Here is an 18,361-nt window from a genome sequence, read left to right as displayed (position 1 = left end):
ATGGCTGTGGGCAAAAAAGCAGAGACAGGTAAACGCAATGATGAGAACTGATATCAGGAGCTGCTTTGAAAACACCCTCTCTAACCCTGTTTCGGGTGGTAGAATTCCTTCTCTGCCACAGCTACCAATACAGAAATGTCTTCATCCTATTTCCAGTATGACCCCATGTTTTAAAGGGTATTTTAGCTCCTGTGAATATCAAGTAACAGAACTAAATGATTGCAGAGCTGAAGCATAAATAGGAAGAGGAACAGGCAGCAGTGAACCGCTGACACTTCAGCTGAGACTTGGCAAGCCCGGCTGGAAATGCTTGTCCCAGCAATACACATCGCATTTGCAGAGTACCTTCACAGTCGTCTCTGTGTACAAAGTTTATATCGGCGCTGACCTATCTAATTTTTTTTTGCTGACAGTGCAATTGCAAAAGTTTAGTGTAAAGGACATTTCACGTAGTTCTGTATTTTCCTGGGTGTGTATATATACACAAACACCGCCATGTGCTTGCTTGATTTGTAATGAATTGGGTCTGCGGCTGACCTGTGAGTTTTAACTTTCAGTGGGAATTATGTTTCTAAGTCACTGAGACACCTTGGAAGATGCTGTCTTTTAGTAAGATGCCTGTCTACTCTGCTGTAAGACAGTCATATGCTTATGTTCAGAAAACAGCCATACTTTGTGACCTCTGGGAGGATACAAAACTGTTTTGTTTCCAGAACAGTGGAGCACCTATGATGTCCCTGAAGAAGAGGTGTGGAAAACCAGTGCTCTAATCACCATGAATTGTCCTCATTTTGGCAAGATATTTTTTTCTGTCTGTATATTTTTGTCACAAAGGACACTGTGACTTGCTTAGAAATAAGTAAATCCTTCTCTTATAGAAGTTCCAAATATATGAAACTTGTGAATTAATTTAAAAATAGCAGAAACCACTTGCAATGCTTTCCCTCTCTGCATATCGCTATTGATTTTCAAGGGATCTAATATGGCTTTGTTCAGAGTTTACCTTAAGGTGATAAAACTGTAGTAGTTCAATGCCTGCTGACTGGCAGTGCTCGAGCTGGGCTGTGCAGACCCAGTCACTGCAACCGAGGGTATATGCTAAAGCGATGTGTAAGGCAGCAGTAACCCCTGAGCATGCCGTAACTCATCAGCGGCAGCTGAGCACTCTGGGGCAGGACGTGCTTCATGCCATGACTAATTACAACATCAGTGTATATTGTTCAGTAATTGGTAAATTCTGCATTTTAAATGGTCTCTTTGCTAGTGTTTTGCTCTTCTATTAAAAAATGTCATTCTATAATGATGTATTCTATGATATATATGTGTATATATCTCTCATATATATAATAATCTATGATATATACAAATATATATGCAAATATATATATTGTTTGTGTATATATGATATATTTGTATTTATCTTATATACAAATATGTATGCACATATATATGCACACATATATATATATGTATGCATATGTATGTGTGTGTATGATTGCTTCAGGAAGATATCTCACTGGTTAAAAGAGGTGAATGAGTGGAGCACAATATGCAAGTCTTCATACCATGTTGTCTGTCGAGTGTCGGGAACCAAACTCTTCCCTGCACATTTTTACTGAGCCTTGCTAGGATAAACATAGGGACTATATAGGATGTACTAAGAAATGGGAGGTGAATTATTCAGAAAATTACCAAGAAGAGCAGGAGGCTTTTTGTCTTTTCATGCATAGAAATCAGGACTGGATGGTGTTCTGCAGGATACATGTTAGCCAAGCACAAGCTACTAGACTTAATAGAGGGAAATAGCTGGGTGAGATATTTGGACCGTGGTCCAGTTAGGGATGTCATTGCTGCCTTCAGCCAGCGAGCTGGCCTTTTCTGGGGTTTAAAAGGGAAGCTAGACTCTTGTGCAGGCACTGCCTTTGCAAAATCCTTACCCATTGGTTCAGAAAAAGATACAAGAAACTTTAAAACGTGTAATTTCCCTGGTGGAAAACAAAATGGCAAGTTTCATGCAGCTGCGAGAGCGGTTTCTTCCCAAGGTAGTGCCTGATTCTTCATTCCTTAAGCAAAGGTTTTGATTTTTCCATTACCATTACTTTTCTGACAGCTGGCAAAGAAAAAGCCTAAAGACCTCTCAACAAATAAGGTTGTTCCTGATTAACACTGAACACATTTACTGCCAAATAGGAGCAGGGTGTTCTGGGTTAGCCCGTTCCATGCTACGCAGGCGGAAGGTACTTCTATTTAGAGTAAGAGTCTCTACATGTTGTTAATTAGGAGCAACTCCTGTTTAGACAAGCCCCCAAGAAGACTGTTCTGGCATGCATGCATGCAAATACAGACTGTCTTTATTTGTTGTAAGCGTGAATAAGAGCCATGGATATCAATTTGTCAATATTAAAGGGTTGCATGTGCCTGTTACAGTTCACAGGCAATTGCTCAAATGCTTTAGTTCTCACATTGTTTTCTGCAGGTAGGGGAGACTGTGACCCCAAGTGCAAAATCTGGCAAGTAACCTTGGATAACATATGGAATTACATATGGATGATGTAGTGGTGTACACAAGATTGTATTCTGGAGTTAAGCCATTAAGTTGTAGAAGGAGGGACTACTTTTCAAAGGCTTGTTGAATCAAGGTGTCCCTCCATCACCCCTTGTTGTTCACCCTCTCTTTTCTTGCCCTTCTCCCCTCAAACTGGTCAGGGTTTGTCAGTGAGCTAATTCTCCTAAGCAGCTCTTGAAAAAAACTTGTAGCAAGAGAATGTGACTGGTGTCAAGTTATGTCTTCTCCAGTCATTGTGAAGACTAGCTGACAAAAAGTGATTAACGTTATGTAAAAGGAAAACATCAAGGTCTTTTGGTGAGAAGCCCATTTCCCAATGCCAAGGGATAAAGAATTTACCACTTCACTTGAGCGTTGGTTCTAGCGTATAGTTGCATTCACCGCTACATTTTTTTCCTTTTTTGGAAAGGTTTGGCTCCTAATAAATATGGCTGAACACAGATGCATTTTTAGAATTCCTGCCTAAACTTTTGATTTGTATACTGCAATATATGTTCGATAACTTTACCAGAAGCTTTTATATTTGTAGTTTACAGTAGGTACAATTTCAATTTATTGAGCTACTTCTCCTCCATAAACTATGATTTTTAACAGGTTTGTAGAAGTGAGGGAGCCCTTACAGAGCATACACCACCAGGGAGAAAATCTGAGTTTCCTTTCTGTTCTTTATTTCAATTAAATTAGCCTGGACATAATTCAGTATGGATACAAAGGGCTGTAGACTGCAGAAGAAGTTCCCAATTCCCTTTGGAAATTGTGGATAAATGTGGTTTTTCATGTTTCTTGAGGCTTATGTGGTCATGCTCTGTTTGACTTAATGATTTCGTAACCTCTTAACAAATTTGGATCCACTTCAGCAAGCAGATGGAGATAATGAATATGAGATTTCTGTGAGTTTTATGAATATAGGCAAAAAAGGTATATAGTGAGACCTCATAAGTGCTGTGAGTGAGGAAAACGGTTGTAGTGGGAACCCGTATCTTTTGACATGACAGAAAACTTGAAATATTTATAAGCCCACCAACTGCAGGAAAGCCTTCAGTCAGATTTTAAGGCGTAAATACTCAGTTCTGGGGTTTTGGCTACTGACTTGTTTGTGGAATGCCAGACTGCTCCCAGCACACTCCTACACGGTGTTTGGACAAAGAATTTCCTAGAAAGGGGTTTCCTTCTTGGTATCAGATGAACTCCATCCATTTGGACTTACACTGGTTGGGTCGAGACATCTGCATATGTATTATATGCTCTTTCCCTGGTTTTGTTCTTGCGGATTATTGTGCAACATAAGACTGGATAAACTTTACCAGAACCTGGAATGTATTTTAAATGTAAAGGTCCATCAGACATACTGATAATTGCATGTTCTATAATTAAAACTGTGTGGGCTTTTCTTTCTAAGTATGGCAACAGCTGTTAGACCACATCTGGAAAATATGCTTTAAGCAAAGGTATTTTAGCTCAGAGAATTTCACAATACATGGGATATTTACCAGCACTTTTTTTTCCAGAATACTAATCTGATTTATCAGTATTTTTAATATAAAAGTCTTAATTTTTTATGATGTTTGCAAAGCTGGTTTTTTTTAATTATATCACAGATTGGCCATTCCAGTGTAGCTCAAGGCTAAATGCTGCAATACAAAAACATTGCTTTGCTACTATTTTTAGGTAGAAGCCTATGTAAGCCTTATTTAATGCCCTAATAATATTTTCTTCACTGATTTCAGCCAAATATTTTCCCTTTCTTTAATTCTAAAGAGAGATAATTGTTTCATACTGGAATCATATTGAGAGGAAAATTGGTTGGACTCCTGCTCTGTGCTTCTTGAGGCTCATGTTAATGCCCTTCTGCTCTATCATCTCCCTCTCTAGAAAACAGAGATAGTTGTACCCCCTACAATTATCATAGCATTACTGAGAACTTCTTTGAAGTCAGTGAGAGTGTTTACAAGCTAGGATCCTGGCCACTTGGAAACAAACAGCAATATTTCTGTTTGTGATAGGATCCCAAGCGTTGTGGTCTCTGTGCTTTCTTCAGAAATGTTGTATAGACATGACACTACAAAACCAGAATTATTTAAATTATTAATTAAAATGGGAAAAAGAAAGCAGAAAACTTGAAAAAAATTTAAAAACCTCTATCTTTTAATTTATTGATAGTTACTTATTTTGTTTATTTGGAAAAAAAATGACTAAAAATAAAGATGCAGAACCCCAGAACCTTTACTAACAAGATAATACTCTAATCAGGATCTTGCATTCTGACCCAAGCATCTCAAAAACAACCAGCCAACTTGCTTTCAAGATGATGGGGGAGATTTTGCAGATAGATAGCATTTACCAACAGTCCCCCAAGTGAGAAATCAGTTCTCCTTTATTTGGAGTAGGAGGCCACTTTTTTATGCTAGATAACATTGTGTTGGACAGCTTTGTGCCTGAATTTTAAATCCTAAATGCTGTGCTTGTTGTGCAGCTGGAGGCAAAATGCAGTTACCCAACCAAGGAAGAAACTACAGCTAAAAACATGAATGAGATTTTTAAAAAAAAATCTACGGCAGTGATACCACAAAATAAAAGAGTAACATGGAATGTATTAGTGGTAATGTGGGAAAATTAATTCCAAATTATTGACAGTTTAATTGACCTACAGGAAGTATTTTAATGGGCTTAGTATGTTGTGCTGTTCTTCATTTTTTAATCTTTTCCACTGGGCAGAAAACCAGTTTTTCCAAGTATGGGGTTGAAAGTCGTAACAAATGGTTGCTGTGGATTGCCTGATGGTCAGACGCCAGTGCTGGACATGTGACCAAGTCTCTTCTTCTTCCATCGAAGACCTGCAAAGCTCATCCTCCGAGCGGGGCTTGGGTGCCTCTGCTTCACTCTGCTCCCAACCTTTCTAGTCACAAAGGCTCTTTACACATGATATTCATACGGTGATTTTACCCCCAGGCTTCGACTGCATGAAGAAAAGGTCATTAAAGATCGGCGTCACCACCTGAAGACATACCCAAACTGCTTTGTTGCCAAAGAGCTGATCGACTGGCTGATTGACCATAAAGAGGCCTCAGACCGAGAGACGGCAATTAAACTGGTGCAGAAATTATTGGATCACAGCATTATCCACCACGGTGAGTGCAATATCAGCTGCTAAAAAGTTGTAAGCTAAATTTTATTGGATGCTGTGAAACAGAGAAATCCCGCTCCTGTTTTTCAAGCGAGTATAGGACAGGTAGGGAAGGGAGCATCCTAGAGCAGCCAGAAAGGGAGCATCTCCCTTGAACTGTGCTGCTCCGCAAGGTCCCCTGTGTCCCGAGGGACACGGGGAGGCTGAAGAGGTGCGGAGTGACATTCCCCATGTCAGTACAGGGTGGGGAAGTCACTGGAGATGGTGCTGCTGCTTCCCTGCCTCCAGAGCAGCCGCAGCGAGGACCCTGTCCTCTCTCTCCCCACTGCCCTCACCTCCCTGCTCCCCAGAGCACAGTTTTCCAGCTGAAAAAGCCATCTGAAAAATCAGGCGGCAAAAAAAGATCGTTTTTCTCACGTGGATTAGTTCTCCGGCCCTGTCCCTCACTCCAGCTGCATAAACATTAGTGCTGGTACAGCTGCAAGAAGGTTAGTGGTCCAACTGTGTCCTGATTAATTTTCTTCTCAACTTGTTGTCTATTTGAGATCTGTTCCTTTCAGCTTCTTGAATAACAATTTACGCTGATGAAAAGGAGACTTCCAATTCAGTGGTAGCATTTAGTTGCCTTTTGATGCACAAAAAGGATAGGAAGCACACAAACAAAGATGATCCAGGGCCTTGACTTCAAACATATAGTATTATCCATTTCAAAAAGGCAAAATGTACTGTTTGTTTCTTTTTTTAAGAGAAAACGGAGCAACTGCAAACAGGCGAATGTTGACTTTATGCAGGGCTCATGGTATGTGCAGCGGTACTGCTACTATCTGCAATACATTAACACCACCTTAATTAAAGCAAGAAATGCACATATTGAATGAGTGCCACTTCTACAGCTTCTGCTTGGCTATTAAATTAAAATTCTGGGTTGTTATGGAAACTGGGAGTCATGGTAGATAGTTAAAGAATAAAGTAATTATAGGGTCTTCAAATCTGACTACTTAATCCTCTATTGAGAAAATGTCAGTGAAGAGTTGCGTGGATGTCTGAGTGACTTAATTTAATTGACCGATAGATGTTTTATTGCTGAATGCTTGTTTAAAGTTTTAACAACCTTCAAATGTTTTCTACCTCAGGATCCAACTGCACACTGTAACTTCCATACAAATTTGATATATATGTGTGTGTATATTACACATAGAGCAGGTGTTTCTTGAAAATGTTCATGTATTGCACTCAAATTTAATAAAAACGTTTGCAAAGTGAGCTAGGGTAAATTCCGAGGTTCCATCAGGTTCTGCAGGATGCTCAGAGCATCCTTTCAACTCCCACGTCAAGTGAAAGAAGTATCAGTTCCTGCTCCTGTGGTGCAGAAGGTGAGCCCACGTACGTGGGCTGACAATTCTGCTAGGAGCAGCTTGGTTGGGATATCTGTCCCATTAATTTATGCCTTTGCTGGAGCTCTATTCTGCATTTACAAGAGCCCATCGTCAGCTGCTGTCTTATAAACCTTATTTAGCATTTCTCAGTGTGCTCCTGTTGTACATTTGCTAGCTGGCATGGCAGAGCAATTGAGACAATTTTCAGAGGGCAGAAGGCTTTGATTTGAAGTGTTTCTGCAGCAAGTCACAGGTTTCCTACAGCTTGGCTCAGCGGATACAAGTAACTTTAAGAAGTTTGCCAATCCTTAAATTATTGGGTGTTCTACACTGATGGCTTTTTAAACGAACAAGCTAACAGACTGTTTTCACGGAAAGGTTTTCTGAGTATGTAGCAGGTGGATGCTTATCACAGAATCACAGAATCACAGAATGTTAGGGATTGGAAGGGACCTCGAAAGATCATCTAGTCCAATCCCCCTGCCGGAGCAGGATTACCTAGATCATATCACACAGGAACACGTCCAGGAGGGCTTTGAATGTCTCCAGAGAAGGAGACTCCACAACCTCTCTGGGCAGCCTGTTCCAGTGTTCAGTTACCCTCACCGTAAAGAAGTTTTTCCTCATATTTATGCGGAACCTCCTGTGTTCCAGCTTGCACCCATTGCCCCTTGTCCTGTCAAGGGATGTCACTGAGAAGAGCCTGGCTCCATCCTCATGACACTTGCCCTTTACATATTTATAAACATTAATGAGGTCACCCCTCAATCTCCTCTTCTCTAAGCTAAAGAGACCCAGCTCCCTCAGCCTCTCCTCATAAGGGAGATGTTCCACTCCCTTAATCATCTTTGTGGCTCTGCGCTGGACTCTCTCTAGCAGTTCCCTGTCCTTCTTGAACTGAGGGGCCCAGAACTGGACACAATATTCCAGATGCGGCCTCACCAGGGCAGAGTAGAGAGGGAGAAGAACCTCTCTTGACCTGCTAACCACACCCCTTCAAATACACCCCAGGATGCCATTGGCCTTCTTGGCCACAAGGGCACACTGCTGGCTCATGGTCATCCTGCTGTCCACTAGGACCCCCAGGTCCCTTTCCCCTACGCTGCTCTCCAACAGGTCTGTCCCCAACTTGTACTCATACATGGGTACATTCTCTTTACATTCGCAATAATACTCACAAAACTGATGAACCTCTATCCCCCTCACCTAGAAATCTGGTTGCCTATCTGAAATTTTTCTGCAGCCTTTCATCAGTTATTAGAACTGAATAAAGTTGTATGCTTAGAAATACAGGGCGTTAGGCTCCATACATGCTTGCTTTAAAGTTCAGCAATGATACCAGCTGAATGGATCCTCAACTCGTTAACATCTATATGAAGATTTTTTTTTATTTTACGTTTCAGTCTGTGATGAGCATAAGGAATTCAAGGATGTCAAACTGTTCTACCGCTTCCGGAAAGACGATGGGACATTTCCCCTGGACAATGAGGTGAAGGTGTTCATGAGAGGACAAAGACTGTATGAAAAGTATGTTACATTCAGTATCCATGTGTTGATAATAGTATGACAGGAGGCAAATGATACTTGTTAATCTATTTTTGAATAGTCACTGGCTTCTCTCGCTTTCCCTTTACTCTTTTGCTTTTCTACCATGTTCACTTGTAGCATTTTGTTTAAAATGAAATAGCATGTTCTGAGGTTCTGGATTGTAAATACATCCTGTATGAGAACCCAATGTAAATTTAAGCCCTTGCACTTTATTCTGTGAAAAAATTACTGAAGGATGATTTGTCATATAAAATTGTAATCAAAAGACCTAAAATGTTAGTACATCAAAGTGCACTGAACGAGTGGCTACGTATCTGTTGAGACTCCATATCTACAGCTTCACCAGGAGGTATGATTTTAAATAACAGGTGAAATTAATCTTCAGTGTTCCTGCCTGCAAAGCTTCTACATCAGAAAGGTTACATTAAAAGTCGTTTCAAAAAAAACCCCAGCCAAGAGCACCTAATTAAGATTTGAAACAGGTCATTACACTGAGATACTGAATATCCCACTGGATTACTTCCTTCAAATACTAGGCAGCTTAACCGTACTTCCTAATTTATAATTAATGACATTTTTATTCAGGATGTAGAGATTGTGACACGGTGCTTTCAAGCAGAGAGAATAAAACGCATGTTGGCATATGCTGCAAACTAATGCAGTAGTTGTGATGTGCTATTTACCGAAAAGCTTGAAGTATTGCTCTAGACTGAATACCACCTGCTCTCCTGCTTGGTTAGAGCAGAAGCATGTAGCAGCTGGGAGAGATGCTGTGTTTTCTGGCTGGAGTAAATTTGTTTCCCTCTTAGAATAAAGCACTCAGGAAAAGCCCAAGTTTAAAAGCTGATGATAAATATTATTTTCAACGTTAGAAGGCTCCGAAGGTCAATTTGGTGAAAGAGCAATTAAACTGAAATATAAACCAAAGATTGTAAAAGCCGGTCCTTTTGTTGTACTCATCATATAGAATTCCCTGGGACTCAGTGACTGTGACTATTTAAAGTAAAAAAAAATAAATTGTGTAAGACACAAGAAAATACACCACTGGAAAAAAATCCTTCATTGGATGCATTGGGACAGATGGATTAGATCACTTACCTCCAAAATCTTCTGTGCTTACTAAGCACAGCATTTCCTCCTTTAGACTCTGTGACAGGCAGTGCCTGCAAGCCTGGCCCATACTATGAAAAGCCAGTTAGTGTGTCTACAGTATCAAACCTTTTTTCCTATTTATTTTCTATATTTCTATTTCTGTTCTTCTGTGAGAAAAAGAATTTTTTGTTGGTGAGGCTGATAACAGTCCTCTGCATGAAAGGAGCCATGGTGGGAAGAACTCTGTTGTACCAGTGTCTGCTTCCACCCCCATTTCTCTGCATGGAGAACTGACCCCAAACCAATGTCTGGTGTCCAGTTTGTCCAACACTATACTAGCAGAAAAATGTTCATAACAGTATAGATTGTTCCCATCTTGGAAAAGGAGTTATTGCAAAAGCAGCACCTATATCTAAATACAACTGCATCCTCATGAGGTGGTTGCGCCTAGGCAACCTATCTAAAGGGTTCAGAAACTTTTAAAACCAGCCCTGAGTGCTAAATATAGTATAGTTTAAAAATACATGGCATTTCAAAACCAGTCTGTGACAATCAAAGCTATTCAAAAATCTCCATGGATCACTGGAAATTTTTTATATTCATGGGAGATAAGAATGCATGCCTGGGCTATCTGGGCTTCACCTTGTTTATTGTAGCAAATCCAGCCTGCAGAGCACTTGGATTTCGTTAGGTCCCTTGTTCATGCACGTTTATTAGCAACACCTTCACAGTTTTATTGGATGCATTTTAAACACAAAATCTAATACTGAAAAAGTCAGACTACTACAGAAAGACTTCTGCAATGAAATATGTATGTGTAATATATCTGTTGTATCAGTTTGCTGATAGTGTTGAGAAAGAAAATATTAATTCAGTGCAATTAAAATAGTTATTAAGTAGCAACAACTGGAGAAAAGTATTCATGCACAGACGTGAAGTCACTTACCAGTATATTCAGCTTGTTTATCAAAATGCCTGTAGGTCTAATTTCACGAGAAATGCAACTATGTCAAAGGAAATCTATCTGAATCCAACATATTTGAAAATTCTGTGTCGAATTTTGTAGATGTTGCTGATCTAGACAAAATACCATTTCCTGCTCTTCTCCACCCACCACATTAGGGCTGGAGTACCATTGCATTCAGAAGCCAGCGTAGTTTGTGCTTGCCAAAATTGCGGACCTGTTATCCAACATCAGTCCATGCAGATTTTTACCCTCAATGTGTAAAATGAGCAAAATGCTGTAGGAGGATCAGCGGGTTGTTGCACGGGCAGAGGAATGGCTGTGTTAGGCAGGTTCTCTCCATTCAGACAGCGTTTTGGGTAAATGCCCTGTGCTCTCCTCTGGGACATGGGACTGTCCACCTGCTGAGGAGCTCTCTTTCCCTGTCTCCCTTCTGTGTGACCACAAAGCTCCTTGTAGCCTGGATTCTCCTCTGTTGTGGCATTACCTCCTTCACCTACTGTGGACATCTTCGGTGGCTGTACCTGTGCAATTAGAAGATTTAAAATCAGTCTCTGATTGTATTCTCCCTTCATTTGCACTGAAAATCATAAATCAGTCCAGATTCTGTGCACATCATTGCAAACTTTGGTAATCCTTTCCGTGAACATGCTTTGAGGTTCAAGTTTATAACTAGAGATAAAACCTAATGGGTTTCCTACAGTCTTGTCTGACAATTGTTGAAGAGTTGAGTGGGTCCAAGGATGGTATCAGTTTTCGTACTCTACAGGACTGACCAGATAGATCGAATGAGATAAACATGTTTCCTGTTCAACAAAATCCTCCCTGCAGATCTTAAATAAAATAAAGCCAGCACAGACCTTTCATACCTTTTTTTTAAAAAAAAATCAAGTTGTGCAGACATCTTATTTTTATGGTATTTGCAGTTCTCAGCAGGTTTTGGCCAGGCACGCAGGATTGTTGTTTCTGGTGCAGTCGGATTTAGGAGCTATAAGTCATCTCATGATGTTGACTTCAGCTGAGATTTTTCAACCAGATTTCACAGTAGAAGTAGTGCAGATTTATGGTTTTAATTTCAGGAAATCATTCAGATAATTCTGAAACTGCATTCTTTGAATCACTTTCGTTTTAAGTCATCAATGGTTAAGTCAAATTTATCCTCTGGTGCAGTTATTTAGATAAAACAAGGTTAAAATTTTATTTTGAAAAGGGTTTGAATTTCAGTGCTTGGCTAAATACATTCCCTTAATGCAGGATAACACCAGTTTTTTTAGCAAATAATATGTTTTGACATGAATAGCCTCATGTTTTTTTGAAACAAGGAGAAAATGGAAGACATAGAGGCAATTTCCAGTTCTGGCTGATGAAAGGCCAGGTTTTTGGCTGATGTAAATCGGTACAGCTTTGTTGACAGCGTGGCGGTACAGTGATTTACTTCAGTTAGCGATGTAAGTCTATGGGTTGCTGTTTCTGGGTTTTTTAAACTGTCAATTTGTCGTGTCTGTTTGTTCACAAGTCCAAATCCTTTGCAGTGCTATTCTGGGCACATGCAGAAGGGTGTGAAATGTCAAGCTGAGTGTTTTTCCACTTGATATTTTTCCAGATTTTTTTTGTGTCTCTGTAAAAATCTAACGATTAGCATCTCTTTTTCAAGGACCTCTCTATCTGTGACTTCAGTGAGCTAGTCAACTAATTATAGACTGATCAAAAAACAATTAACACAATCCTAAGGATTTTTTATGTGGTGCCTGCAGAGCCTGGGTAACCAGTTCTGGGTAACCATGCAGCAGATGCTATGAAAAGACACGAGCTTTGGGTTTGCATTTTTTCCTGGGGTGAAAAAAGCCTGGTGAACGAGACACATTTAAAGACGATCTCTTGGAGCGCTGTCTGTGTTAGATGTGGTTAGTGTGGGACAAAGTGTTGCCTTGCATGCAGTTGCTTGTAAATCAAAATATGAAAAAGAATAAAGTCTTTCCAAGAGTTCTGGAGTCAATACCTTTTCCCCTGTGGCACATACTCTTGCTTTTGGCCTCATCCCTGACTTTAGCTAATTTTGCCTTTCATAGTTCTTAGTCAGCTCAGAGGTGCTGGCAATGACGCACCAACATCTAGAGGAGCGGTTTGGTGTATCTGCCGCTGACGTACAGCTGTGGATGAGCAGCCTTTGACTGGTTTGGGGATCTGCTGCCTGGTGGTCAGATCCAGTCAGTTCAGGCTTCTGGGTAGCTCTCGTTACAGTCAAGGGAATAAATCTTTGAGGTGAAATCACAAGGGCTGGGTCCTGTGAAACCTCTTCAATGTAATTTCAAATGAAACTTTTCTCTGTGTTCTCATGGCACAGATTTTTCTGATGCCTCCCAAAGGAGGTGATGTTATATTCCATGAACTTTGGACATGCTGGCAGTTCAAGAAAGAGATAGCCCACGTATGGATTTACACAAAATTCAAATTTTTGATCAGAAAGGCAAAGATCAAGCACTTCCAGAATATTCCTGTTGTAGTTCAGTTGTGCCCTTAATTTCAAAATAGTTGGTGAAGGGAGGGGACTTATTAGTCTTACATAGAAAAAATAACCATGCTGTTCCTGAGCTATTATTCTGAAAGTCTTACCACTAGTCCTATTATTAACCTATAATAAATAAAATCATTATGAAGAAAAATTAAATTAATAAATAAGGAGGCTATGGTGCTTGGTCTCCCAACAACAACAAAAAGTGGGATTCTGTATTGAAAGGGAGCAATTAGCATTTCTTGTTTCAACCTGTCTTCTCTTTCAAACTATCAACCTTGCTTTTGCATTAAGAGAATACTGAGGTTTTGTTTTTTTTTTTAAACTGTGTCATTTGTGTAGGTTACTTGAACAGAGAAGAATTTTATTAGTGTATTTAAGCTAGGTACATGCCGATTGCTAGGCGATTTAGAGACACTTCACGATGTTCCTCTGGTGTTACATGGAGCCAGCTGAGGCACAGAGACCCTGAGACTCAGATGTCAAAATGTGTTCAGGTGTTTAACTTCACTGATTGCAGCTGCATTACTGGTGTTGGATGCGAAATATTTATCAACCACCCAAACCACAGAACTACCTTCTTTTCTTCCTCTTGAATTTTTCTGCAGTTATTTTAAAGCTTATGGGGAGAATTTTCAAAACCATCTAAATGACTTTGGGGCATAGTCCTGCTAACTGTAAAAATTAATTAGGAATTTTTGAATATGAGTCACAATCTGGTGCTTTTTGGCTTGTTTTGTTTCCAAGTTGATTATACATTAACTTTTAGAGAAGCTAAAGAATTAAATAGGCAAAATGTGAAACTGAAAAACCTTGTTTTCTTTTAGCAAAAAAACAAGAAGGTATTAACTTCACACAGGGATATAAAGCCTAATTTTTTTGACTAAGCAGTTATAATTCACATCCTAAGTTTAGATTGATAGCATGAGGACAGATTTAGTAAGTCAGTGAAAGGTTCACATCTCTTTGCTTAATATGAGTGAGATTTGCCAGAATAGATCTGGAGTTGCTTTTTTGAAGAACCATTTTCCCTACCCATTTTTTCCCCCCCATACCAGGCTGATGAGTTCTGAAAATACCCTTTTGCAAGCTAGGGAAGAGGAGGGAGTCAAGTACGAACGGACCTTTGTGGCATCGGAGTTCATAGACTGGCTGATCCAGGAAGGAGAGGCCACAACACGGACTGAAGCGGAGCAGCTCGGACGCAGACTTTTGGAGCACGGGATTATACAGCACGGTGAGAAATCTACTGCCAGGTAGCAAAAGCTACACTTCTTGTAGCACTTTCTTCAGGTCAAATCATGTGGAGGAGCTCTTGTCCTTGGTCATAAATAGGTCCAAGTTCTAAATAATTCCAGGTAGGAGTCTAGGTAGCTTAATTTAATAAAAGGATGGCTTTTTCAAACATTTCTTGTCTTAGTTCTGAAAATTCTGCCTCAAGTGCAAAATACAGCTAGAATTTCAGATTGCATAATAACAACAAAAGGATGTGGGTGAAAATCAACACTTTTACACTTGTGGCAACTGTAGAACTTGTTATCAATGATACATATAATTGAGATAAATAGCTTTGTGAGGATCAAGTAGGGATTAGAGCCATAAATAAGCTACATTTTCTATGTAGAATTAAAATGACAGTTTCTGTGTGTCTTCGTACTTGAGGACAGGAGGAGAGCACAATCTGATGCCAGAAAAGCAGCTTTCCTCTTGGTCATGTGGCAGAGTCGTTCTAGTATGTTTGGGCAAGAAAGAGGGTATTGCTTTCAGCTGAAGTGTTATATTTGTCCTGGTGGTGTAACTTCTTTGAGGCAGGAATCAAATGTTTCTTCATGGTCCAGCACAATGTGGCTGGCAGATGCATCTTCACCAAGGAGTTCCCTCTGTTAAGGGTGGAGGAGACAGAGTTTTCTCTCCATACTACCCCAAGGGTGAAGCAATGAACACCCCTGTCACTAAAACCCATTTTACATGTTGTCATTATCTGCTCTCAGTGCAAGTTGCCCTTCTTTGACCAGGCGTTTTCCGCTATAAACATGTTGCAGGGCCTCAGGGAGTGGTGAAGGGGTGCCAGAAGATGACAGAACAAGCTGGCAGTAGCTGTTAGCTACGTTGCTTAATGCACAACGGGAAAGTAATCAGATCCTGGTGATCCGAATGTTGTCACATCAACACTAATTCTGACAGAGAACAAACAAGTCACGATATTAGCAGGTTGTTAATATACAAGGTGCTAGATTGACTAGGTTGCGTGTTGCTTTGTGAGAAAACCTAGTTTTAAGGAATAGAGAAAAATGGGGGCATAAGTGACCTGCACACTTTCTTCCTGGTTGTAATTATGCTTACATTATCTTTAGTTTCCAATTACTAGGAGCTACTTCTCAATGTTTACAGTAATCAGCTTCCAGTTCTATAATTACCCCTGTGCTTCCTATGATTTATAGGGTGCCAACTGCTTGGAGCTTGATGGACAGGGAAGGTATGCCACCCCTCCTCTTTATAGCAGCAATGATTTCATTCCTATTTTTACCCGAGCATTTTCTGTGTATTATATGTGAGGTAAACTTTCCTTAAAAAAAGGAAAAAAAAAGACAGGATTAGATTTATGCTGCTATTGATGCTGCTATTGATGTTTTTGCAGAGGAAATACAAGTCAGAACTTGATACTTGGTACGAAGCTGGATTTACTTTGCTATTGAAGTCTTTGCAGAGCTAAGAAAGTCAGGGTGTGACATTTATTGCAGATCAACCATTGTTTCGTTAACTAAGGCAGATGCTCAGCAGTGCACCTTGGCAGGGACATAATTTTGCCCCCATCAAGCCAGGTTTCTGGTCTGATTCCTGAGTGACGCTGTCCTGCTCACCTTTATGGATTGGCCTGGCCAGTTTTGCAGATTTGTCCCCTGCCCATCCTCTTCTAGCAGTCAAGAGCGCACGTGAAGTGCTTTCTTAGAATGAGATTTGAAATTAATGAAGTGACCACAAAAGGAGCGCTGGGAATTAGTTGGCTGCTGAGGAAGTGGCCTTCTAGCTCCAAGGTACCATCATCTTCCTCGCTCAGATTTTATTGAGGCAAAGGTAACTCGGTGGGAATGTCACACTGACTTGATGGGGAAGCTGGAAGTAAAAAAAACTCAGTGATGTCCTTGAGATTTATCTTTACCAGTGGACATGCTTTGTGCATGCTCCTAAGCAGGAGATTTTATTCTCCTCTGGATTTCACTGAAACAATTTATCTAGACAGTGTTAGGAATATTTATTAAAGTACCAGCAGAATTAACACAGAGCTGGTTTGGGGTTCACCTTAGCAAGTGGGTATGATGTGTGCATTTGGAAGGTTTATGTAATGCTGGCTTCCTCTAAGAACGGAGCTCAAAATGAGAACTCCCAGTACAGAAGTGGGGATATAAACTGTAAAACAGCAGGAGTGGTATTCTCTTTTTTCACTACGTCTCACTGAATTCTAGGTCCAATTACCAAAAAAAAAAAAGGTATTTTTCTGTCTCTTAGTACAGTAAATTCATTTCACCATACTATGCTCCCTTTGGTTTGTATCTCATCAGCAGTACCAAAATGTTACATGACACTAATTGGCATCCTTGTTGGCAGAACCAACAGAAAGACTCTCGACTGTGCAGGAGTGGAGAATAAAACATTTCCCTGACCTAAAGGCAATCTTTTGCTAACAGTATTGTTTGATATCCACAATACGGAATAAAATGAAGCTTTCTTTACTCTTCTTATGAAGCATTTATTACCTTACCTAATGCAATAGAAAGTAATAGAAATAGTTGCATCAAGTTGCCAATCTCGGTAGTAGTTTTCCAGCCACAACAGAGTTGTGCAATTTATTTTTACTGATCCTGACTTCCATTTCAATTACGCAGAGAAGCTCTATTCTGCAGCTGAGGTACTGTATTCAAAACAGCTTCCTGACACATTTATCTTCACTTTAATTGGTCAGACACAAACCAGGTTTCACACAGGAAACACACACTGATGCTAATTTTAAAAAGGAAAACAGCGGTTTAAGAGGAATTGTTTAAATGCTGTAGAAACATCAAATGTTTCAGTTTAAAAATAATCTTCCTGATCTCTTCGGACATATGCAACTTTACATATTTCCCCTGACATATGTGAAAATGATGAAACGTGCTTAAGTGCTGAATTGCTTCCTTCCAAAATCCCTCTGGCACATACAAATCCTAACCCACAAACCACCATTTTCACAAATAGCAGCCAGATGTCCTTTCCTATGACCTGGTACCCCCAGGTACTATGGAACAAAAAAAGTATAGGTAGCAGGGTATTAATTATGCACTGTACATTTCTTGAAAGCTTGTGTTGGCAGTGTAATTTCCAGTAGTTATTTTGCATTTGTGAACACTGATGGTCTTCGCCAGAATATAGGAATAAAAACTGTGCAAATAATTATAAACACGGTCATGCACATTCAATAAGGGCAGGGACAAAAGACGCACAGAACACATTTCTCAGCTGTAGAAAAGCCAATTTCTGGTATGGTGAGGTAGGTAGAGCTTTGTAATATTAACAGAGAAGCCTTTTCTCCAGGAGACTGGATCTTTCATAGTTCTTCTTCATATGGAAATGGTGAGATAGATTAGCTACCATGGTCAAAATTCACATGCAGCAAGAGAAGAAGGAAGTTGTCTGCCAGCTCCAGGGTAGATCAAACCAAAGCGAGGATGGGCTAAGGGCAGGCAGAGGACAGCATGAGCATGAGCATCCACACACAGTCAAGGCCCTTGCTCAGTCTGGAAAACAGAGATATGGAGATATCCGAGGAGGAAAGAGGGTATCCACAGAGCTCTTTTGGGCGTCATTTTGTGGCTCATACTTGCTTATGGCATTTGCCGCAGCACTTACCCTGCACCTACAGCCCCAGCAGCAGAGCACCACTGACATGACAGGTTAACTCCTCCTGTCCTCATCCGAGGACTTGTTGAGTATGGAAGCTGGGATGAAGAAACATCTGCCCACCTTGCAGAAAGGTTTAAGGTCTGGAATCTCAAGTGATAATACTTTCCATTTTAAAATCTGGTTAATACTGTTAAGAGGAACTTATGCCTTCTTAGAATAGCACTTGCACTTTGCAAGGTGAAGGTTTGCATTTCCTCTGTGGCAGCCGCCAAACCGTAGCACACTTAGAAATACTTTTCAA

General features: G+C 40.2%; 1 protein-coding gene across 1 annotated transcript in view; it reads left to right on the top strand.

The window, feature by feature from the left end:
• DEPTOR (DEP domain containing MTOR interacting protein) overlaps positions 1 to 18,361 on the top strand; it is an 82,454-nt gene that overhangs the window by 25,723 nt on the left and 38,370 nt on the right. Inside the window, exons 3-5 of the mRNA XM_068395715.1 lie at positions 5,516 to 5,694; positions 8,470 to 8,593; positions 14,241 to 14,419. Coding sequence (XP_068251816.1) covers positions 5,516 to 5,694; positions 8,470 to 8,593; positions 14,241 to 14,419 — 482 coding nt within the window. The remainder of the gene's footprint in view (positions 1 to 5,515; positions 5,695 to 8,469; positions 8,594 to 14,240; positions 14,420 to 18,361) is intronic.

The sequence above is a fragment of the Nyctibius grandis genome, chromosome 3 (genome assembly GCF_013368605.1).
Source record: "Nyctibius grandis isolate bNycGra1 chromosome 3, bNycGra1.pri, whole genome shotgun sequence".
Lineage (NCBI taxonomy): Eukaryota > Metazoa > Chordata > Aves > Nyctibiiformes > Nyctibiidae > Nyctibius > Nyctibius grandis.
The sequence above is the reverse complement of the archived record's forward strand: the minus strand, read 5'-3'. Positions and strand labels throughout refer to the sequence as shown.